The sequence below is a fragment of the Narcine bancroftii genome, chromosome 5, assembly GCF_036971445.1.
Source record: "Narcine bancroftii isolate sNarBan1 chromosome 5, sNarBan1.hap1, whole genome shotgun sequence".
In the NCBI taxonomy this organism is placed as follows: domain Eukaryota; kingdom Metazoa; phylum Chordata; class Chondrichthyes; order Torpediniformes; family Narcinidae; genus Narcine; species Narcine bancroftii.
Genome location: NC_091473.1, coordinates 128,362,567 through 128,388,546, shown reverse-complemented (window position 1 = coordinate 128,388,546; position 25,980 = coordinate 128,362,567). Strand labels below are relative to the sequence as shown.

Sequence of the window (25,980 nt, the reverse complement as noted above, 5' to 3'; positions counted from 1 at the left end):
GAGTGGAGAGAATTTGTTCCAGGTGTGATAGGTCCTTGGCAGTGGGAGATGTTTGTATATATTTTATTTAATATAAAACCACTTACCAAATATATCACAATTTCAAATTTAATCCAAATACATGTGGTATTTTATTAAAAAAAGAAAAAAAAGTAAAGAAATACAAAAGAATGAAAAATCTCCTATGAATCCTCCCAACCCCTCCCCAAACCCTCTACAAACTAAAAAAAAGGAAAAGGGACAAGGAAACAGGATCATTTCACTTTCCGATACTTTTAAACATATAAATATTTATAGAGATCTATAAGAGAAAGAGTATGTTTGAGATTCATTTAAATTTTAATGCCAACAGTTTGTAAATATGGGCTCTATATTTCGCAAAATGTATGATATTTATCTCTTAAATTATAAGTAATTTTCTCAAGTCGAATACAACTCCAAACTTCTGCATGCCATCTATCCATTTTGAGCATGTCTTCCTTATATCAGCAGTGGGAGATATTGAGGGAGTCCACGGAAGGGAGGAGAGAGAAATTTGCATGGCGTGCTGAACTGCATTCATTACCTCTGCAGCTTCTTCTGATTTAGAGAATCAATCTCTATGGGGGAAAAAATAGTATTAGAGAGAGTGAATATGTGTTTGTTTTAAATTTCACCATGGCACTGGAAGTAGCAGGGTTTTTGGTATATACAGTTGCTAAGGGAGCCTAATCAGCTATTAATTCCAATTGAGATGGGCAAAATAATTTCATATTCACTCTTCCATCTTCAGAATGAGCTTCCATGGGTCAAAAATTGTTTTCTACCTTAGGTCATGAGCTCCTTTCCCCTTCAAGACAATTTGTTCCATTAATGCATGGAGGCTTGTCAAATGGATTTAACCCAGACAGACTCATCAGATTTAGATGCATAGGCATGGAGCAGTAACAAAACAGAGTAGATGTCTTTGTTTTTATTTGTTGCTTTAATCCTTATTTACGAACCAATGGAACATCACTGTTCTATTATAATAAAACCTCAGTTGTAAATTGTTGAACCCACTAATGGGTGTCAAGGTTAGCATAGTGGCTTAGTACAAAGCTGTTACAGCACAAGTGACCTGGGTTCAAATCTGGCTTTGTCTGTAAGGAATTTATACGTTCTCCCCATGTCTGCGTGTGTTTCCTCCAGGTGATGCAGCTTCCTCCCACCGTTCAAAAAATGTACTGGGATTGTAGGTCATTTCGGTGTAATTGGGCAACACAGGCTCATGGGCCGAAAGGGCCTGTTACTGTGCATTAAGTCTAAATTTAAATTTAAATTCTGTTACAGTAAGCACATATGTAAGAAAATAGTATTTGCATCAGAGTTTTAAAATATTTTTGATTTTTACTGATATATTAATTATAACATTTTAAGCTTCATGTCCCCCAGAAGAATGAGGAGAACCCTATCCAAAATGAACTCACACGAGGAGGTGGTTCTGGATGACTGCACAGACCAATTGACGGAGATCTTCATGGACATCTTCAACACCTCCCTGCAGAAGTCCATCATTCCCACAGGGTTCAAGACAGCCACCATCATCCTGGTACTCAATAGGGTGAAAATAATAGGCCTCAATGACTACCACCCTGTGGCATTGAACTTCAACATTATGAAATGCTTTGAGAGTCAAGTATGGAACGCCTCAAACCACTCCTCCCAGAGACGCTGAACCTATTAGAAGAAACCATGCTACAGATGATGCTATAGTCTTGACGTTTCACTTTGTTCTGGGCCACCTAGAGAACGATGCCTCTTACACTAAACAGCTGTTCATTGACCTGCTCGGCATTTAATGCAATAATTCCCAAGAGGCTTGTAGAAAAGTTGTCCTCTCTGGGACTCAACACCTCTCCATGTAATTAGATACTGGACATTCTCAGGGAAAGTTCACGGTCTATCTAGGTTAGTAGCAGAATGTCAAGCATAGACACTTTGAGCACAGCCGCACCTCAGTGCTGTGTGCTCAGCCCACTCCTGTTCATGCTACTGACCAACGACTGCATCGCCAGATCCAGCTCCAATGGGGTCATCATATTTGCAGATGATGAAACAGTCATCGGCCTCATCATCAACAACGATGAGTCCCACTACAGAGAAGAGGTGGAAAGTCTCATGAAATAGTGTGAGTGTAACAACCTGAGTCTCGATGTGGACAAGACAAAGAAGATCGTAAACCTCAGGAGGACAGAAATGACCACCCTCCACAACTCATCAACAATCTGTAGTGGAGAGCATCAAGTTTCTTGGAGTTCATTTAATTAGTGATCTATTGTGGACATTCAACAACTCATCATTTATCAGGAAGGCACAACAGTGATTGGACTTCCTGAGAAGAGTGAAGTGGATAAGGGTACTGGCCAACATTATGACAAGCTTCTATAGGAGCTCTATCGAGAGCGTCCTGGCCGGCTGCATCAGTGAGGTATGGTTTCTGTAGAGAAATGGAGATCAATCCACTGGACCATGAGAGTGGCAGGGAGAATCACTGGAGTCTCCATCTCCCCACCCACCCCCCCCCCCCCAATTCACGTAATCTACCGAGATTGTTGTCTGAAGAGGGCGTGTAAAATCACTGAGGACCCCTTTCACCCTGCACTCAGCATCCTTCAGCTGCTCCCGTAGGGAAGAGATACAGGAGTATCAGACCCAGCACCACCAGGCTGAGGAGCAGCTTCTTCCCACGGGCAGCGAGAATGATGAATGACCAAAGGAACTGCTCACACTAACAATTCAAAACTCATATGTACAACACAATATTTATTTGTATAGATAAAATATTTGTCCTTGCATATGTATTGTTTGTCTGTATGTATGTGTGTTATGTCTGGTTATGTGTCTGTATGTTTTTCCTTTTTAATCTTTTTCGTTGGTTTTTATAATAAGTACATTACAATGAAGAAAAGGAATTAAACTGAAAATATATATCATGTGTGTGTATATATAAAGATAAAACTGCAAACAGTTTAAACTTTGTCCCCCCTCCGTCCACTACAGTGGGTGAAAATAAAAAAAACATCAAAAATATTATATTTAAAAAAAAAACTCATGGAAAAAAAAACAACAAAAAAACAGCTGAGAAGCTTATTCTGAGGGTTACAAATATTTTGTAGTTTTTGGTTCCTACTTTAAATTAAAAAAACAAAGGTAAGACTATATCTCATCTGGAAGAGCGAGTAAATCTTAGCGTTTTTAAAACATTTACATTTTATGAAAATAAAGACATAAAAGTCTTTCAAATTTCACCAATGAATCAAATCTATTTTTTTCTCAGCTTAGACAAGACATAATATGAGAAAGCCATTGAAACACTGTTGAAGGTCTAGAGACTTTCCATTTGATTAGGATGGCTCTTCTAGCCAACAATGTAGAGAAAACCACAACCCATTGAACAGGTAAAGAGAAACTCCCTTCGTCTGGGTCAATAACCCTGAAAAGAGCAATTATTAGATTGGGTCATAGCTCCACCTCGAGTATAGGTAAAAAGATATTAAAAATTCTTTCCAATAGTTTTCTGAGGATGAACAAGACCAAAACACGTGTCAATGTAGCATCTGTCACAAATAAAGTTAATATTAGAAAAAGGTACTAGCCAATGTGCAGCACTTTGAATTGGATTCCATAGATCCTGCATGTTTTTCACTGAAGACTGGAGAAGACTGTTTTGTCAGGTTATCCTTGTACAATGAAATCACAATAAACTTGACTGGACTTCAGTTCTGAAAGAACTTGTCATTTCTTCGACCAATTAGCTTCTTCTGATAATTTAAAACATGGCAGTGCAGGCTTAGCAGGATGAATGGCCTACTTCTTATTTTGTTTATTAGTCAATAAATGACTGCATGTTGAGTTTGAATTAGCTGAGGCAATACATTCAATGCCATTGAAAATTCTGCAATTGAAAACAAGATGAATAGTTTTCTTTCTCTGGCTTGGCTTCGGACGAAGATTTATGGAGGGGTATGTCCACGTCTGCTGCAGGCTCGTTGGTGACTGGCAAGTCCGATGCGGGACAGGCAGGCATGGTTGCAGCGGTTGCAAAGGAAAATTGGTGGGTTGGGGTTGGGTGTTGGGTTTTTCCTCCTTTGTCTTTTGTCAGTGAGGTGGGCTCTACGGTCTTCTTCAAAGGAGGTTGCTGCCCGCCGAACTGTGAGGCGCCAAGATGCACGGTTTGAGGCGAGATCAGCCCACTGGCGGTGGTCAATGTGGCAGCCACAAAGAGATTTCTTTAAGCAGTCCTTGTATAGTACAATATATGTATAGATGAATAGTACAAAAGGGCTATTCAGCTTTTCATATTTGGTCCATTATAGCATGGTATTAATCAAAAAGGCACTGTATTCAGTGATGCAATAGTTGCTCCTGGCCCAGATGACTTTGTAAAGTCCTTCTCACATAGATATAGGGTTTGATGCCTAAACTTGTAAAATTGTTGCAGCCATCTGATATATTTGTGCTAATCTTCTAGTTTCTTTTTGGTGAAAATGCTGGGTTCCTCCATCAAAATTCTTGGGGTTCTCTTGTCTCACTGGTAGGATAGACTGATAATAGGTAGGGAACTCAGTTGGAGACCAAAGAGCTGAAATGAGAGTTATTGCTCTGGATATCAAGGCAGCATTTGACTGAAGTTGATGAAGTAGACAAAGACGATGTGGTCAAACATAATCATGGCTTTTATTAGCAGAAACTCATGGTACAATAATGAAAGACAATAGATGCATATACAGTTATATCCAAGGGGTGTGTCCTTAATAGTAGAGATAATGCACAGCCAATGTTAGTACAGCAAGGCTCGCCAGAGGGGAGACAGGCAGCTTGGCAGACATTCACCACAGTTTTCCCCCTGGCAGAAGAAGGGTTAAAATCAAATGGACAGCTGCTAGGAAAGATTGAAGCAAAGCGATACATGGATATCATGTTTGGCCAAAATACGCCAGTATCTAGCAAGCAATCGAAATATAATGAGATATTTTATGAATATGTCAGCCTATCAGGTTGTTTATGAATTCTGGTGCTTCGTCTCAAAACAGGTGGCTCCTTTGCAACCTTGGGAACAGGTACAGGTCATGGGTCTGTAGTGTGGGATGGACTGGTTTCTGGACCCGCTCCAGAATCACCAGCGTGAGGCAGTGGAGCCTCAGCATGGCCATCTGAAAGGTTACTAGGGGTTACAGGCTGGGGGGGGGGTGGGAGGTGAGTCCAACCTCTCAGGCTCCCTCTGAATAGGGGTGCGAGAAATGGGCGAACCAGGCGAGGCTAGATCTCTTAGGGGTAAAGTGTCAGCACTCTCATCTGGGAATTTAACATGAGCATAGTTGGGGATAGTATTTAGTAGCTGAACTGGTTGGACTAGGGGATCTGTTTTACGTGCCCGAGCGTGGCTCTTCAGTAGCATGGTTCTAGGCTCAGATAAACAGGCTGGCCAGTCCATCACTGTTCCTGATTTCCTAGCAAAGGCAAACTTACGTTCATGAGGTGTTTGATTTGTTGCAGTACACAATAAAGACCAAATAGAATGTAGTGCCTCAGGCAGCACCTCCTGCCACCGGGTAACAGGGTAACCATGTGTTTTTAAAGCAAGATTAACAGTCTTCCAGACTGTAGCATTAACCCTTTCAACCTGCCCATTTCCCTGTGGGTTGTAGCTCATGGTACGGCTGGTGGCAATCCCCTTTCATAGCAGGGCTCGCTGCTGTTCAGATCTCATGAATGCTGAGCCTCTATCGGTATGAATGTTATTGGGAAAACCAAAAATGCTGAAAATTCTGTCAAGTGACTTAATGACAGACGCTGACGAGACGTCAGGGCAGGGTATCGCAAAGGGAAACCTGGAATATTCATCAATTACAGTAAGGAAATATACATTTTTGTTATTGGAAGGTAATGGCCCTTTAAAATCTAAGCTAATCCTCTCAAAAGGTCGGGTTGCCTTGATGAGAGTAGCCTCTGGAGCTTTGAAGTATTGCGGTTTGCATTCTGGTAAACAGGACAGCTTTTAGTCAGTTTCCTGACTTCTTCCAGAGAGTAAGAAAGGTTGTTAGCCCTTATGTAGTGGGAAGAAGCTCATGACTCCTGGGTTGCACAGTCTGTTATGGATCTCTTTTAGCCCCTCCAACTGAGCACCAGCAGCAGATCGTGACAATGCGTCAGAGGGATCATTTAACCTGCCCGGTCTGTATTGAATCCCATAATTATAAGTTGAGAGTTCTATTTGCCAGTGTGCCATCTTATTGTTCTTGATTTTACTTTTGTGTTTAGTACTGAACATGTAGGCTACAGATTTCTGATCCGTGACAAGAGTAAATTTTCTGTCGGCTAGAAAGTGTCTCCAGTAGCGAACTGGGCTTCTTTTTCAATGGCAGGATGTTTAAGTTCAGGTCCGCGTAACGTGCGGGAGAAGAATGCCACAGGTCTGCCCATTTGACTAAGGGTTCCTACCAAGGCACAATCTGAGATATCAGTTTCCACTTGGAATGGGACATCCTCGTCAATGGACGAGAGTGCAGCTTTGGCAATATCACCTTTAATACTCTCGAAAGCCTTCAAGGCCATTGGAGAGAGAGGAAAAGATTTAGTGTCAAACAGAGGGCGTGCCTTCGTGGCGTAGTCCCGAACCCATTTGCAGTAGTAGGAAAAGAATCCCATACACCTTTTAAGGGCTTTTGCTGAGTTTGGGGGTGGTAACTTCTTAAGGGGGGCCATTCATTCCGGGTCGGGCGGATTTTGCCCTTGTGGACAATGTAGCCCAGAATGGGTAGCTCTGTTGCATTGAACACACATTTACCCTCATTAAATGTAAGGTCGAGTTCTTTAGCTGTTTCTAAAAATTTCTTCAAGTTGTTGTCGTGCTCAGCCTGTGTTTTCCCACAGATAGTGACATTATCTAGATAGAGAAACGTACCCTGTAACTCATACTTCCCTCTGAAACACGGACGCACCATTAGTGACTCCAAAAGGTACCCTTTTAAACTGGTATAACCCCCCATCAGCCTCAAAGGCTGTATAGGGTCATTCCTTTTTTTTAATGGGGATTTGGTGGTAAGCTGCTTTGAGGTCGATAGTGGAGTACACTTTGTATTGCGCTATCTGATTAATAATTTCATTGATGCGTGGCAGGGGGTAGGCATCCATGTTAGTGTACCGGTTGATTGTCTGGGTGTAGTCAATAGCCAGTCATTTCTTAGTGTGATTTTTCACGATTACCACTTGGGCTCACCACGGACTCTTACTGGGTTCAATTACTCCTTCTTTAAGCAATCTCTGGGTCTCAGCTTTGATAAACTCACGATCCACTTTGCTGTAAGAACAGCCCTTAATGGCAATCGGCCGACACTCGGATGCTAAATCACTGAAAAGGGAGGGAGCTTTGATCTTTAATGTGGACAGACTGCAGTAACTAGCGCAGGGGATGGTAAGTGTAGGTAGTGGCCCACCGAAATTTAACACTATTCTGTTCATCTGAGATTGAATATCTAACCCCAGTACCACAGGGGCGCAGAGCTCCAGCATAATAAAGAGCCACACATCAGCCAGGCAATGTCCCTGCAAATTTAAAGTAACTTTACACTTGTCCCATACAGTTTTTGTAAGTTCACTACAAGCCATCGATATCTTTTGGTTCACTGGATATCACCACAAATTTAAGGCTCTGGCAAATCTCTCATGGCTGTAACTCCCTGAGTCTATTAGACAATCAAGAGTCTCACCATTCACCTCCCACTTCATAGTCGACCGTTCCAGTTCGTAATATCTCCCAAGCTTTGGAATCAATTGAGCTATCACAGGGGATCTCACCTTGCCGTCACTTGAAGTCGATTCAGCCTGCTCATCTGAAGAATCCCCCATTTTACAGTTATCTTCCATTCCTGCAGCTCCAGGTCACATTTTCTTGGTGCTTCTCTTCTTATTAGTGGGAGTACTTTTCGCCTTACACGCTTTAGCAAAGTGGCTGAGTTTCCCACAATAGCTGCAGGTAGCAAATCGAGCCGGGCACTTCTGTCTGGGCTGCCAGCTCTTATCACAGAAGTAGCATTCATGGTGAAATTGAGGTCAGTGGGCTTGGAAAGGGAAGCAGTCAAGATGGAGTCATAACTTGCCCAAAGGAAGCAAGTTGTGGTTGTGAGTTCAATAAACTAAGCTGCAGGACATCTCTGTTGGAGTTTTTCAGGGCAGTGTTTTCAATTCAAATCATTTCAGCTGCTTTGGCAATGACATGCTTTGTATTGTAATGTCAAAAATGGGGATGTTCAATTCAATGTTCAAATGATACTGCCAATTTATTTATGAGCAAAGAAATGAGCCAAGAGGTAAGAAGCAATATTCACATCACAAAGCATTGGAGATGGAGGGATGTGTCACTTTGTGTCAGGATAAGAGCCTTTCCCTCACTGTTAGCAAGACCAAAGAGTTGATCATAGATTTCCAGAAGAGGGGCAGAGCTCACTATACAGTCCACATCAATGGTGCTGAGGTGGAGATGGTAGTCAGCTTTATGTTCCCAGAGGTGAACAAATCCAGTGATGTCCTAGTCCACCCATATCAATGAACTAGACAAGGAAGTCCACCATCACCTCTATTTCTTCAGAAACTTGAGAAAATTTGGCATGTCAACTGCATCCCTTAAATTCTACAGTGCACCATTGTAAGCATTTTATCAGGGTGTATCATTATGTAGTACAGAACATGCTTTACATGGGTTGTGAATGTGGCTTAATCTATCATACATTACACTCACACCCTCCCCCACCCCCACCCCCGATTAATTCCATCTATATCTCACACTGCCTCAAAAAAAAAACAGCCAATATATTGACTCATCCAAACCCAACCACACTCTCTTCATCCCCTCCTGTTAAGAAGAAGATTTACAAGTACAGGTATGAGCTCATTATCCCACCAGTTAAAGAACAGTTTCTTTCCCGCCTTCATCAGATTCCTGAATGAACCCCATAATAGTGAAATTATGTTACCCCTTTGTTCCTTAGCACTGATTTCTCTCTGTAACTGAACTTTTATAGTGTCCTGCTTGCATTATGCTTGAGATGTTCATTAGTCTGTTTGCAAAACAATCTCTAACTTGGTACAAGTGACAATGAGCACTAGTTTGAACTAAGATGGTCAGACCAGTATTATTTACAACAAAGAGGTATAACTACTTACCCTATTCAGTGGTACTGCCATTATTGAGTCTGCCACTAGCAATACTGAGTTAGTCATTGTGATAGTACAGATCTATCACCAATGTACATAGTGTATATAGTTACTGTATCTAGACTGTGCTTACAGCGATTGGCTGAGAGCTAAGCCACACCTATTGTCTGGGCCTTAAAGGGTTATGTCCCTAGCCAGGTCGGATCATTCCGGACTGGTCGGCCACCTGTGAAGAGCTCCTGTCTTTTGCTAATAAAAGCCTTGGTTTCGATCAACAAGTCTTTGATTCTTTCAACGAGCTCTACAGTCACCATTGACCAGAAACTCAGCTGAAATTGCCATCAGCACCTATGCTTTCTTTGGTGAGTAACTCAGCTCTTGCTATCCCAAGTCTTTCCATCTTCTACAAGGTTAAGTTGGCAGTATGATGGGATGATTCACCTCTTTCAAACTCTCCACTTCCTTCGATGATGACACAATTAATATATCTCAAGCAGTTTGACACCATCCAGGCTTGCTTTGGGGTAAAGCAGAGGTGTCCAATCTAGTGATCACTGGGGGATCAGATATGGAGAGAGAGTGAGCAAATTTAAATCCCTGTGAGTCATTATTTTGGAGGACCTTTCCTGAACCCCAACACCCATATGTCATAGAGTAGAAAGCACATCAGTGTCTGTTGTGTCCAAAATAGATTTGGTGGGTTCAAAGAGAATCAGTGCTAGACATATATTAACCAACAGTGGTCTTTATTTACACACAGGAGAATTCACAAAAGGATACACACCCACAAAGACAAACCCAGAATTATTCACAATAATTACACATCAGGTGCAAATAAATTGATACTAAACATTTTGAACTCCAAATTGGGAATATTAGGATTAAATGCACAATGCCCATCCACCCATGGGCATAATACACCAATGAACAGTAAATTAATTACAACTAAGAAGTATGTCAAATAAACCTGGTTTCCAGCATCAACTGTAGCATGGGATCTGGAGTGAGCTGTTTGCAGTTGTCCCTCTGGTGCCCACCCATGGTCGGCAGCCTGGACTTCAGTAAATGATTTGAGACAGCAGCAAAAAAGGAAGCAAACAGGCTCCACACAAGGATTTTCAATGCAGGGTCAACACACATTACCTTCTTAACGCATCAGGCTCACTTGTGGGCAGATCTAACAATTGATTGACACCCAGAGGACCAATCACACATTAGCTGAAAGAACCAATCACACATCAGTGTCACAGGTAGGCAGAACTAAACTTTTATTGGCAGCTGAGGTCACTTCTATTCTTAGGATCACTGGAGAGGTCACATGACCCTCCACAATCCACACTACAGTGCCTCAACTCTCTCAGGAGTTTGCAGAGGTTTGGTTTGACATTGAAAACTTTAGCAAACTACAGTTCTATAGTGGAAAGTTGTTGTAAATGTTTGTGATGTGCATGTGTTGTGTGGTATACAAGCTTCCACCTTGTTAGACTCGGAGAGAAACAACAGACATCAGTGTTTTCCAAAATTCAGAGAACAAACCCGTTTATTTACAATTCGATAACTTATACTATTTACAATGCCCTTGGTCCTGAGGGAACTCTCATGAGCCATCTCACACACATGACTGGATTAGTTAGTTGATGGCTCAAGTCCCAAGAACTGCTAACACCCACTTCTGGTGACAGTGGGGTCACTCTGATTAGGGTGTCCTCGCACCTCCCCCTTTGAGCTAGTTACTCATATGAGTGGAGTCTGGGATCCACTAAACTCTTTGAGACTTCCTTACAGGTTTGAGTGATGTAAAGGGTATAGGCTTGTTTCCGTTTGATTGGGGATTCAATGGTTTCTGAAGTTCAAATGTGTCCAACAAGGCATCCACGCTGAGTTGTGCAGGTATTGTTTCAGCGAGGTTGCATTCTGTTGGTTACAACTTGTCGGCACGTCTGGTCCAACTTCTACATGGTAGAGAACATCTCCAATTTTTCTTACGATTCTCCCCAGCTGCCATACATCTAACTTATCTCTGTATTTTCGTTGAGTATCATAAAATGTGCTTTCTTTGGATCCATGCCTGCAATTGTACTGTTGTTCAATATCATAATCCCTTGGTCCAAATTCTAGTCTTTGTGGGAATATGATGTCATATGGTGCTCGTATTTTCCATGCAAAGAGGTTTTCAGCAGGTGAAATGCTACCTAGAGTTCATGGGTTTGGAGTGATCCTGTAATTTAACAATAATGTCTGCAGGATCTCCTCCGTTGGACTCTCCCCCTTGGCCTTGTTCAGAACTTATTTGAACATATCTGCAAAACGTTCTGCTTGACCATTGGACTGAGGATGATATGGAGGCGAGTGAGTAAGCGTGATGCCATATTGCTTGAAAAAAAATTGAAGCCAGCTGCAATGAATTGTGTCCCATTGTCTGAAATTAATGTTACAAGAGAACCAAAATGATTGAATGTGGACTTGGGTTCCATGATTGTAGCCGATACAGTTGGCCAGACTACTTGGATGATCTCAGGCCATTTGGAGTATGCATCCACTATGATTAGGTAGTTCTCCCCATTAATAAGAAGACAATTCCATGGCCCGCTTGGTTGAGGCCAGAAATGTAGATTCGTCTTAACTGGGAATTTCGCAGCCGAGATACATCGGATACATGAATATGCCAGTTGTCCAATCTGGTCATCCATCAGAGGCCAATAAACATAGCTTCTTGCAAGTGCTTTCCCTTGATTCATTCCAGGAAGTCCACTGTGAAGCTGTTTGAGAATTGTAGATTGCAGAGTTGTGGGAATCACAATCCTTTCTGCAAAAAGAAGACGGCCATTAGTGTTTGCCCAATGATCCTCATCTTTTGAAGAATGGCTGGATTTCCCTTCGTGGACAAGTTTTTGGCCACCCCGAATGATGATAACGCATTATCTCTTGTTGGAGATCATCTTCGCTTGTTGCTTGTCTGACTCCTTCTGCTGTGACAGGCAGTGTATTAATAACATCTTTGAATACCTGGTTGGCCTCTGCCCCTACAGAGAGTTCAGCGACAAGAATATCTTTCAGCTCTGTTTTCTGCTCACTAATGAATCATGACAATGCATCAGCTTGCCTGATACCTGTGGTTGGCAGGTATTTAATTTAATTTAATAACCAAGTAGCACGGTTGCCCATCTTTGCAGATGGATTGCTGTATAAATTGGAGTTCTTTTCTTTGAACCAAATACTGCTAGGAGTGGCTTGTGATCTGTCAGAAGAGTGAATTGCCATCCATAGAGCCTTTTATGGAATTTTTTCACAGCAAAAATGATTGCTAGAGCTTCCTTTTCAATTTGTCTGTAGTTACACCTTGCTGATGTTAGAGAACATGCTGCGTGTGCCATGGCCTTTTGATTACCATCTGGGAATATGTGTGAAATGACTGTACCCACCCAGACTGTGATGCATCTGAAGCTACGACACGTAGTGCATCAGAAGAAGGTTCGAGTTTAGCATTGATTTAACTCAATTGAACGACTCTTGACGTTTTGATGTCCATTTCCATTTGCTACCCATGGTATGGATCTTGTGGAGTGGATCATGGAGTTTATTCATCTCCAAGTGAAATGAACTGTAGAGACTGATAAGACCCAGAAATGAACGTAGCATTGTCACATCTGTAGGTGCAGATATGCATTTGATAGTGTCAATGTTTTGTAGAACTGGCTGTCATCATGTTCATCGATGATGAAACCAAGATATTTCACTGACTTCATGAAAAATGTGCATTTTTCTGGATGCACGCGAAAACCGTAGTCTTTGATGTGGGACAAAACCCAATCAAGATGATCAAACAATTTTCAAGCGTGTGCTCATCTAGGTACACTGCAATTCCCGGAACACCATTCAGCATTGTGTATAAGATCTGTTGAAAGATAGCTGGAGCAGTCTTCAGTCCAAATGGTAGACGGGTGTATCTGAACAATCCATTGTGCGTGTTGATGGTTAGCAATTCCTTGAATTTGTTCTCAATGTACACCTGTAAGCTGATTTTCGCAAAGCATTTGTCACCATTTAGCTTAGCGAAGAGGTCATCAGGCAATGGCAGTGGGTATTGATGGGTGTCCCATGCTGCATTCGGACCAGTTGAGAAATCTGCAGAAACGTATGGATCCATTCGATTTCTTCACCGCCACGATAACAATAAGTGCAGCCCATGATGAGTAGTTGACCTGTTCAATTGTTCCTTCATGTTGCAGCCATTCCAATTCTTGCTCCACTTCTCGAGGTGCTGCGTATGGGTCAGGTCATTTGGGCTTGAAGGTCGGTTTCACATTTTGCAAAAAACAGAATTCCTCCTTCATTTTCTTGCACCATCCGCGGCCTTCGTAAAATACCATTGCATGGCGTTGCTTTATCTGTCCCAGCAACACTTATGGGGTATTTGTCGCTTGTGGGGTGTGTCACTTGCAACGTGAGGCAAGTATTATTGAGTGGCTGGTCCGGAAGGTTCAACTTTCGATCGAGCCAAGACCCATGAGATTGAGGTTAGGACATTTTACCAGATAACATGTTCCATTTTCTTCTGTGCTGTTTAAACTGATGGAGCAATTAACTGAACCTAACAACTCCAGGATCCCCCCTTGGAAGCATTTCGTGCTGAGTTTTCGGTTGGAGTCACTTCTGGCTGACCAATCAGTTTCCACGTTTTCTTTGAAATTATGGTAATGTGAGACCCTTTATCAATTTGAAGCCTCACTGGGATGCTGTTAATGTGCACTTTCTCATATTTCCTGCATTTGAGGGTGAAACAAACTTATCAGGTGTTTTCTATCTTCCAGCTCTACAGCATTCTGGTTTATGCCCCAGGCGCTTGCATTTACTGCCTCATTGACGTTTGTATGGGCAGTCACAAGCGTAGTGCCACTCATTGCAGTTCCAATAGGCACTGGGCAGTTTGGCTGAGTGGGTCACACCTTTATTTTGATAAGTGGGGTCTACTGACCTGACTATCTGGACACAACTGCTGGAAGATGAGTGTGCTGCTTCCACCATTTTGCTGTCGTGTTTCAGATTAATTAAGCTTTATCATTCGGCTGTTAATCCTTGAAGAGTCGTATTTGACTCCTGCTCAGTCTTCACTAGCAAACTCGTTCTGAAGTTGGCGTCTTGGTGCGAATGCATTCCCGCTACAAAGACTAGAATTGCTCTTCAGTCAGCGTACGGAGTTTAAAATGCTCACACTGTCGATTCACCATACTCACGTATGTCACAAAATCTTCAGTACCTTTTTTAGTCATTTTGAGGCATTGATACCAAATGTTGAACAGTGATGTTTGCTCACCGAATATCTCTGCCAACACGTTATGTGTTGCCCTGAAACTGAGCTCACGGGGAAGTTTTAGCAGAACGAAGTTTGTGTTGCACTTGTGTTCTCGAGTGCCTAACTTCCGCAACAACAGCCTAATTTTCCACGCATCACCAAACTTGGCAAAGTTGTCTGCAAATAAGTCTTCATACTTTTTGAACCAAGTTTCAAATGAGCTTAACTCTGGGTCCAATGAGAACTCAGTGCTAGAGCTCATTAAAGCATCTGCAGAATTTGAATTAACTTCAGGCTCACCTTCTACAACAGCTGGAGTCCCAATGGACATTTTCTCTGCCAAATGGTCAATTAGCCTCGCTTGTATTTCCTCAAATTTTTTCTGCTGCTGCTTAAGGACGGACTGAAGCTGTTCCATTGTGACTGGCATTGTCACCTTGTCGCCAAAATGTTGTCAATGTGCCAAATTTTTGTGCTGTTCACACATTGTGTGAAATTCAAGCTTCCACCTCGTTTAACCCAGAGAGAAACAACAGACACCAATGTTTTCCAAAATCCAAAAAATGAATCCCTTTAATAACAATTAGAGAAGTATTTATAGTATTTACAATGCCCTTGGACTCAAGTTATCTCTTGCGAGCCCTCTCGCACATTTGTGATTGGATGAGTTGACTGATGGCTCAAGTACTGAGAACAGGTAGCACCCACTCCTGGCGACAGTGGGGTCACTCTGTTTAGGGTGTCCTCGCAAAAGTGTGCTGACCGGCTATATCACAGCCTGATATCGGGGCATCAGTACCTCTGGGCAGAAAGCTCTTCAAGAAGGTAGTAGATTCAGCCCAATGCATCACAGGCAAAATTCTCCCCACCATCATGAAAATCTACCTGGAACACAGTCATTGTAGAGCAGCAGCAAGCATCAAGTATCCACACCACCCACAACATGCTTTGTTCTCGCTGCTGCCATCAGGAAAGAGGTGCAGGTGCCACAAGACTCACAGCACCAGGTTCAGGACCATCTGTCACCCAATCCACCATCCACCATTCAACAACGAAGTCAATCAGAGACTCATTTAAGGACTCTATTGAATTTCTTTTTGTTCTCTCTGTCTTGCACAGTCAGTTTGTTTTAATTCGTGATCTGTTTAAGTTCTTTGTTTGTTTACATGTTTACGCTGTGTACATTTTTTTTTGCATGACCAATTAATGGTAATTCTGCCACACCCACAGGAAAAAGTATCTCAGGGGTGTTTGTGATGTCATATATGTACTCTGACAATAAATCTCAACTTTGTTTATTGGCCTGTCTAAACATTCATTCTCTCCACTACTGGCTCAGAGTGATTGCAGATGGCACTTCTGTTACTAGTCTGGCTATCTTGACAGCACCTTCCAGATTCAGCATCTACAACAAAGGAGAGCAAAGATAGCAAGTACAAGGGAACACCACCACCCACATGTTCCCGTCATTATCACATATCTTGGAAATATATGGCTAGTACGTCTTTATCGCTGTTTTGAAAGCCTGCAACTTCCTGCTGATCTCCATTGTTGGAAAACCTTCATCAGTAGTTTAAGAAAGCCACACACCAGCCCCTTTAGGATCATTAGGGAAGGGTAATAAATGCTGGCCTTGTCTGCGATGCTCAGATCCATTTGTTTAAAAGTTTATCCTTGTTTTGAAGCCCCCCCCCCCCTCAATGGCACTGCAGAACCTTACCCCTGGAACTCATTCTCCTTTATCTCTAAGCCCCCACACTATCTATTGTAGTAATCCATGCAGGTCACAAAACATCCAGAAGAATGAAAAGGCAGTCGAACATTTGTTTTGGTGATTACAAAGTCATAGCGTTTGAGAGCAGTGGGAATACCTGTAATAGAGGGGAAGCAGTGAGTTGGATCCTTACTGAACTCCCTTAGAAGAAATGAGAAGAACTTGAGGGAAAGCACAGGCATGAAATATTGACTGCCTTTAACTTTCTATTGATGCCCGTTTGATTTGCACTTTTGTGTATTTCACTGATCCTCAGCATCTGCAGACTTCTTGCTTAACTTAGACTCAGTGTTGAATTCCATTGTTCCACCATCAAATAATTTGCTTTTGAATGGCTCTCCATATGGTTCCTGACTGACATCTCCTTCAGTAGTTGGGTGTCAAATATTGCCAAAGTTTGTTTCATTTCAAAGCATTTAAGTCAATTATCCTACTCTATCTATTGTTGTACAACTGCTAAGAGGTTGATTTTAATTTTTTGTTAGTCAAAATAGTCTTTTCAGAACACCAGGAAAGCTGCTTCACATTTGAACAACCAGACTAATTTACTTTATGTTGACTGATAGGTATTGTGTATAAACCATGCGACCATAAGATATAAGAGCAGAGCTAGGCTTACAGTTTATCGAGTCTGCTCCATCATTCCATCATAAGCTGATCCATTCTCCTACTCAGCACAACTCCCCTGCCTTCTCCCCTGTAAAGGTTTAAATCTTGAGTTTTTGATTTGTAGTTAATTTTGTGACTATCCATTTAAGGAAAATTGTTGTTTGCAGTGTAACCATGGTTACTATAATGTTGTATGTCCTAATATCTGTGCAGACTCAGAGTTTGTATCTCATTCTTCGAAGAACCATGGAAGATAGATGAGCTTGAAATATTTTTCTTTGAATTCATCTTATTTCATTTTATTTTATCTTATTTCATTTTAATCATCTTAATTTTGGTTTAACTGTTTAAAGAAGAATGTAGTTATCATTATACAATATGCTTATTTACTCAAATCATGAAAATCTCAATGCGAAGTTCTGCAAAGTGTTTTATTAACCAATTAAAGGCTACATAAAGAAGCAAATACAAAGTTTGATTTATTGGAAATACGATAGTAATTCGGAATATTGTCGCTTCTGTTTCTGATGACATGTTTTGAAATTAGGAAATATGGGAGATTGGAAAGTGTCACCTACATCCCAATAATCTTTTATTCCCTGACTATGAATCTCTACTTGAGATATCCCCAATAATCTGGCCTCCAGAGCTGTCTGTGGCAGCAAATTCCAAAGCTTCATCACTCTGTGGGTAAAGAAATTCCTTTGCGTCTCTTTTTTTAAATGGGTGCCCTTCAATCTTGAAGTTGTACCCTCTTGTCCTCTACCATTGGTAACAATTTTGCCACATCAGCTCAATCGAGGCCTTTCAACATTCAAAATGCTTGTATGAGGTCCCTTCTCAGTGTTCTGAATGCCAAAGGGTATAATCCAAAACCTGTCAAATGTTCCTCATGTGTTGATTCCTTCTTTCCAGGAATCATTCTTGTGAATCTTCTCTGAACTTAGCACATCCTTTCTTAAATAAGGAGCCCAAAACAGTACCTCTTTCTCTAAGTGAGGTGTCATGTAATGGATTTAATGTTAAACTATATTTCGTATGTCTTCGTAAAGTTAGTTATGGTGGACAGGGTCACACAGAGGTCACATCACATTTACAGAGACTCAAAGAGAGACTTCATCTCAGAGTCTGAAGAACAAGAGCATAAAGGAACTGAAGTGGGTCTTAATTGATTCCAGGACAATGGATGTGTATACAGCATTATGCTGGCAGCTGTGCAATTAAGTAAGTTCTTCCTGTATTGGACATGTTCTCAGACTTTCCAGTGTCATAAACCACTTAACTCTCTTGGACAGAGATGAGCTCAGATGTATTTATGGTTGTGAAGTGATAATTTGAATGAAGTTTTGTGTTTTGGTAAAATGAAACAAACATGGTGATGTTATGATACATGATTCCAGAGAAATGTAACTGAAGGGAGAGAGACATTTTGAAACCAGACTGAAGAGAATGACCATCCTGTGAAATACACAGGGGGAAAACAGTAGTCTCTGGAGAGAGAGGGAGATGCTGTTCTGTATTGTATTGTCCTTATTATAGGAGATACTCAAAATAAGTCATATGCATTAAATGGTAGGCTATTGAGATGGGCAGAGCAACAAAGGGATTCAGGAGTTGTGGTAAATAGTACCCTCAAGGCTGATACTCAGGTAGATGATGTGGTGAAGAAGGCATTTGGAATGTTGGCCTTCATAAATCGGAGTATTGAATTCAAGAGTAGGGAGGTTATGATGAAATTGTACAAGGCATTGGTAAGGCCAAATTTGGAGTACTGTGCACAGTTTTGGTCACCAAATTATAGGAAAGATATAAACAAAATAGAGAGAGTGCAGAAAAGGTTCACGAGAATGTTAACAGGATTTCAAGGTTTGAGTTACAGGGAAAGGTTGTGCAGACTAGGGCTTTTTTTCTTTGGAGCATAGAAGATTGAGAGGGGACTTGATAGAGGTGTTTAAGATTTTAAAAGGAACAGACAGAGTAAATGTGGATAGGCTTTTTCAATTAAGAGTGGGGGAGATCCAAACTAGAGGGCATGGTTTAAGATTGAAGGGGGAAAATTATAAGGGGAACATGAGGGGAAATTTCTTTACGCAAAGGGTGGTGGGGATGTGGAATGAGCTTCCGACAGACGTGGTCGAGGCAGGATCGTTGGTTACATTTAAGGAAAGACTGGAGAGGTGAGGACTGGAGGGGTATGGACCGGGTGCTGGTCAGTGGGACTAGGAGGGTGGGGATTTGTTATGGCATGGACTAGTAGGGCCAAACTGGCCTGTTCTGTGCTGTAAGTGGTTATATGGTTAAAGTGAGTAAGACCATCTTGCTCTTGATTAAGAAATAAATCACCTTGAAGATCAGAATCTGTAACCCTAACAAGATAATGAAAAACTTGGGAAGACACTCATATGAAGAATATCTCTCTGAAAGACAACTCATCAAAAGACTCATGAGTTTAAAGAGATCTAAAGTCATGATGTTTAAAAGTGCCTCATAGTTACTTCAGAACTGCAATTTAAACATTTTCAAGCAACACAAGATGTTTAGTGCTGAAGTTTAAAACTGACTTTTTAGACTCAAGTTTAAGCTTTAATGGTTTGAATTTTCTCACACACACACACACACACACACACACACACACACACACACACACACACACACACACACACACACACACACACACACACACACACACACACACACTTACTTGCATATAGTGGGAATTAAGGTAGGGTTATGTTTAGAATTAAGTAAGAAATGTTATGTTATGTAGTTTAATACTAATCCATTGTTGTTCCTTGTTCATAACACCTCACCAGTGCCTCTTCAAGCCTCAACATCACATCTTTGCTCTTGTATCCTATTCCTACAGATATGAATTCCACCATTGCATTTGCCTTCTACACCACTTTCAGGTATCGTCCATGAGGGCTCCAAAGTCCCTTCGCACCTCAGAATTTTCTCCCAATCCAAATAATAGCGTGCATTTTTATTCCTTCTACCAAAGTGCATGACCGTACACTTTACAACATTATATTTCGTTTGCCACTTTGCTCATTTTTTCTAATCTATCTAAATTTCTGTGCAGCCTCTCTGAGTCCTCCTTACTATCTGCCCCTCAACCGATCTTTGTATCATCTGAAAACTTAGTCACAAAGCCATTTATTCTGCTATCTAAATTATTAAGATACAACGAAAAAAGAAGTGGCCCCAAAACTGGCCCCTGAGGTAGACCACCAGTAGCCAACCAGAATAGGATCCCTTTATTCCCATTCTGTTTCCTACTCATCAGCCAATGCTCTACCCTTGCTGGAATCTTTCCTGTAATTCAATGGGCACTCATTTTGTGAAGCAGCCCTATGTGCAATACATTGTCAGAGGCTTTTTTGAAAGTCCTAATATATCACATTCACTACGTGTCCTTTTTTTAGCATGCTTGTGGTTTCCTCAAAATAATTGTGGTAGTTTGCCAGGCAAAATTTACCCTTAAGGAAACCATGCTGACTTTGTTCTATCTTGTCATGCACCTCCAAAAATTCTGTGACCACATCCTTGACCATTGACTCTAAAGATTTCCCAACCACCAATGTTGGGCTAACATCTAAAACTTCCTTTCTGCTGCCTCCATCCTTTTATAAATAGTGGAGTGAGATTGTGGTTTTCCAGTCCTCTGGAAGCATGTGAGAATCTATTGAATCTTGAGAGATAATTTCTAGTGCCTCCACAATCTCTATAGCTTCTTCTTTCAGAACCCAAGGGTGCATTCCATACTGTCCTCAAGACTTATCTACCCTTAGATACTTCAGCTTCCAAGCACCTTCTCTGTGATTATTGTGACTGCATGCACCTCTCTTCTCTGACACCCTTGAAAGTTCAGTACTCTGTGCACATCTTCCCCAGTGAAGACTGCAAAATAAGCATTCACTTTCTCTGCTATCTCCTTGTTTCCCCTTATAATTCTTCCTCCAGCATCATTTTCTATCTGTCCTAAACCTACTCTTGCCTCCTTTTTACTCATAATATACTTTAAAATGCTTTCAGTATTCTTTTTAATATTATTTACTAGCCTCTTTTCAAAGTTCAACTTTTTCCTCATAATGACATTCTTAGACTTAGTTGCCTTCTGTATGTTTTTAAAAGCTTCCCTATCCTTTATCTTCCCACTAATTTTTATTTCCTTCTATACCCTTTCTTTTGCTTTTATTTTAGCTTTGATTTCTACTGTCAGCCACAGTTATGTCATTTTTCCATTCAAATATTTCTTCTTTTTTGGAATATACCTGTCCTGCTCATTCCTTATTTCTCTCAGAAACTCGAGCCATTGCTGTTCTGCTGTCCTCCCTGCTAGTGTGCCTTCTGATATTCTGATTATTGCCTCCTAAGGATTCCCTTACCTTCAGCTCTCTTATCAACTGTGGTTGATCACATAATAATATACCAGGTAATGGAGTTTCAACGGGTTGTACTTGTACAATCAGATGACAATACACTGACTTTTAATACCCAATCCAGAACTGCCATTTCATGGATCAAGTCTGCCATTAGCTGTTCTAAGAAGTAATCTTGTAGGCATTCTGCAAATTCTCTCTCTTGAGGTCCAGTCCTAACCTAATTTTCCCAATTGGCCTGCATGTTAAAATACCTCAGGAATACATTGCCCTTCTGACATGCCTTTTCGATATGCTACTATAATTTGTGGTCCACATCCAGGATACTGTTTGGAAGTTTGTTTGTAACTACCAACAGTGTCATTTTACCCTTGCTATTTCCTAACTCAACCCACTTGAATACCATAACAATGGCTTTCTGACATGCCTTTTCTATTTAAATTGGTAATACAATTGAGTTTTTTTTTGTTTCATTCTTTGACACTAAATAATAAATAACCAGTAAAAAGCTAGAAATATTCAGGTTGGTATTATCAGGTCACCAATTTCTCAACAAAATTTTGAAAACTTAGAGATTGAGAGTTATTGGTGAGGGGGGAGGGGGGGATTTGGTGGGAGGGGAAGGAGTTATCCAAAGTAGAAGAATGGTCTCTCTCTCAATAACCATTTAAAAATTACAAGATCATGCATAGATTTATCCCACACGCATATATATACCTCCCCTCACCCCCCCCCCCCCAACACGAGTCAGTGTAAGTTCCTAAACACACCTCTGGTTAGAGGTGGAATAAATTTGGTGCCATGAAATTAGTGGGAAAGGAAGAGGAAAGATTAAAAATGGACTGTTTTCAGTGTGAATTCTGAGAAATATGTGATTCTTGTCCACTGAGAAAAACTAAAATGATCAGGTCAAATAGCAGGGGTGGTCGATGTTTCAGGTTGAGACATAAGGTAGACTTTTAGATCTGAAACATTGACTGTTTCTTTGCCTCCACAGATGCTTCTCAAACTGCTGAGTCTGCAGTTTCTTTTTATCTCTGTTTTAAACATGGCAATGTCTCAACGCACAATTGATGCACCATCAATTCCACTAAGACTGAAGTATGGATGACATCCCTGTATTGGTTGCTCATACTGACCCAGACTCAAATTTGTAGCATGACAGCCTTGATGGAGAAGAAAGGGGAGGAGTCACAACCAGCCAGTGAGAGAATGGTCAACCAGGAAAGGACACATAATTTAAATATAATGCATATGTACAATAGCAGTTTCACCTCAATAATCCTATGTGCTCTTTCAATAATACTCTACTCTTATGCTTCCCAGCCAGAGAAAGTTATTTTATTTGATGATTGTTCAAAAACTCTAAATAAATTTGAACCCTTTGATAAAACCATTCCTTAATATTCTACTGAAAAAAGCTTCTAATACTCTATATCAAATCTTTTAATTAGTTTTGCCTGCCTGTCCTGAAATTATTCTTGAAAATCTCCACTATATCTTTTCTGCTGAGAATGAAATGGCCTGTTAGGCATTGTTATTGCTGGTAAACTCATGAAATCAAAAGGTCAAATTTCTGCAACGGGTCACTGAATTTATGAGTAGTTTTCCGAAGAAAAAATTTTGTGTTTCAAAAAGTTGCATGTTTGTTGTTTTAATGCTCACTCCATATACAGTATTAGCACATCTCATTTATTTCAATGTATTATAATGGGAGCTTATTGCATAACTGGAACATTATTTCTCAGTACACTGAACAGTGTATTACATCATCTGTCTGACGAAAGGCCCAAGCGCTGGACGTGGGTTACCCTTTACTACGTAACCTGCATGTTTGTGTATTGCATTCGACCCCAGCATCGGCAGGTTTCTTGTTTAATCACACTCTACTTTATCTTAAATTATTAATATGATGAGTCCAGAGGATGGCAAATAACTAAACCTTTAAGCTATAAAAGCTACAAAATGTTGTTTCCAGAGCAAGTTGTTTGGTAAATCTTGATATCTTCTCTCATTTCCTTTCCTCAGCTGCCGATACTGGCCTCCTCAATTGTCAGCCTGTATTTCCTGGAGCTCACAGATGTCTTCAAACCAGTTCGCTCGGGCTTCATCTGTCGTGACCGGACACTCAGCATGCCATACATTGAACCGTCTCAGGAAGTCATCCCCTTCCTAATGTTGCTTAGCTTGGCATTTGCTGGACCTGCAGCTATGGTTTGTACTTTGAGATAATAAAAAAATGTTTTTAATTTGAAATGTGATATTTAATGTAAGATTTGTTTTTAGAGAGTAATTCCTTTTCAATTCAACTGTTATTCAAGATTGAATGAAATTCCTTGTTATTCTTGATCTTGTGTTTGCTGCATCTGAGCCTATGATTTCTCATGCAGTAAATCCCCTGGTATCAGACACCTATGGCGACAGGCAGATGGTAGATAAATGATTTTTCTGGTTGCTTGAGACTTATTCTTACAATGCCTAACTAATATACCAGCATTAAGAATAAACAGTTTAAAAGACGAAAGACAAAAACAAAAATACTATTTGTGCGTACACTGAATAAAACTTCACTTGCATGAATATATAAACCTTAAAGCATTGTATTTTATTTTCAGTCACATTCTTTGAAAGCATGGAACTGTCGCTGCATCTCCAGGTTGCTCTTCCTCCACAGAGCCGCCCAAAAGATACACAATAGCATCATAGATAATTAACACCACCCCCCCCCCCCCCAAGTTTACAGATAAAACCTCTAACTGGGGTGACTCTTACTAAGCAGGAATAAGGAGACACTCTTTATCTTTACCTTTTGAGTGAAGAGGTCCATACCTGACCCTGAACATCAAACCTTAAACCTAAAAGAAATAGGAAAAATAGTTAAAGGTGAGGACAAATTCTGCCCGGTGAAAGAGAGTGTTAATTGATTGGGACTGAATGACTCTTCATTCAAGAAGGAAGTGGAGCATTTAACCCCCTCCCCCATTCTCTTCCTAGTAGTTTCTCTCCCTGTCTGCACTTTCCACACCTTCTATCTATTGCCCTATCACTTCTTGGAACTTCCCTAGCTTCTTCCCCTTTCATAAACATAATATCATCCTCCTTTTACTTTAGACGATAAAGTTTTTCGAGCTGAAACATCGACTTACCTCTTCTACCTATGGATGCTACCTGACCTGCTGGGTTTCCCCAGGAAGTTTGACTTTCTACAGCTCATTTTAGTCCTACTGTTGAAAGAATGTCTTCCCCTGTAGAGGGAGTGTCCACTGAGTCGTGGTGGGTGGAAGTCATAAATAAGAGGGAGCATTCACAGTGCTGGGAGTAATCTATAGGTCCCCAAATAGCCCTCGGGACACCAAGGAGCAGATAAGCAGGCAGGTTTTGGAATGGTGCAAGAAATACAAGGTTGTAGTTATGGATGATTTCAACTACCCTAATATTAACTGCAAGAGGGATTTGTCAGGTGTGTCCAAGATTCCTGATATAGTATGTGGAGCGGTAGACAAGAGGAGTGGCCATACTAGATATAACTCTGGATAATGAACCTGGTCAGATGGTGGACCTTTTGGTAGGGGGGGGGCATTTTTGTGAGACACCCTGAGCTTTAGCATACCTATGAAAAAGAATAGAAGCAGACAAAATAAGTAAGTGCTTAATTGGGAAGGGCTAATTATGATAGGATGAGGCAGGAACTAATGAGAGAAAACTGGAAACAGATGTTCAAGACAGAAAGCACAGAAGTAATATGCAGGAAGTTTAGGGACCATTTGGGCTGGGTTCAGGATAGGTTTGTCCTACTGGGTCAAGGAAAAAATGGTAGGAAAAGGGAACCATGGTTGACAAAGCAGGTGAGGCAACTAATCAAGTGGAAGGTGGAAGGATGTGTCAGTAAGTTTGCGGATGATATGAAGGTTGGAGGAATTGTAGATGAAGCTGAGGGTTGTCGAATGTTTCCAAATGATAGAGACAGGATCCAGAGTTGGGCGGATAAGTGGCAGATGGTATTCAATCCGCATAAATTTGAGGTGATGCATTTTGGAAGGACAAACCAGAAGGCTGAGTAGAGGGTTAATGGTTGGTTACTTGTGGATGAACAGAAGGACATTGGGATCCAAATTCATGCATCCTGCAAGGTCGCTGCACAGTTTGATAGGATATCTAAGAAGGCCCATAGAATGCTGGGCTTTATTAAGAGGAAGATTGAGTTCAAGAGTAGACAGGACATGTAATTCTACAACTCTCTGGTGAGACCACACTTAGAATATTGGGTTCAGTTCTGATCACCTCATTACAGGAAGGATGTGGAAGCTATGGAGAGGGTGCAGAGGCGATTTACTAGGATGTTGCCTGGATTGGAAAATAAGTCTTAGCAGAGCTGGGACTTTTTTCCTTTGGAGTATAGAAGGAAGAGAGGAGACTTGATAGAGGCCTACAAGATTAGGGTGGATAGCCAGTGCCTATTTCCCAAGGTAGTAATAGCAAACACCAGGGGACACGACTACAAAATAAAGGGAAGTTTAAGGGAGACATTAGAGATTTTTTTGTTGCAGGGATGGTGGTGGAGGCTGAAACATTAGGGGCATTTAAGAGATTCCTAGACAGGCACATGGATGGAAGAAAAATAGAGGGTTATGGGGTAGGGAAGCTTTAGTCCCTTTTTTAAACTAATATTTAGGTCGGCACAACATCAATGGCCATAGGGCTTGTACTATGCTGTAGTTTTCCATCATCTATCTTCTATGAAAACACTG

The 25,980-nt window shown here is 41.0% G+C and overlaps 1 protein-coding gene across 2 annotated transcripts in view; it reads left to right on the top strand.

Moving 5' to 3' along the window:
- Positions 1 to 25,980, top strand: part of plppr4a (phospholipid phosphatase related 4a) — a 104,474-nt gene that overhangs the window by 18,614 nt on the left and 59,880 nt on the right. For both annotated transcript variants that reach the window (XM_069936360.1, XM_069936359.1), the window contains exon 2: positions 23,261 to 23,446. In XM_069936360.1, coding sequence (XP_069792461.1) covers positions 23,261 to 23,446 — 186 coding nt within the window. The remainder of the gene's footprint in view (positions 1 to 23,260; positions 23,447 to 25,980) is intronic.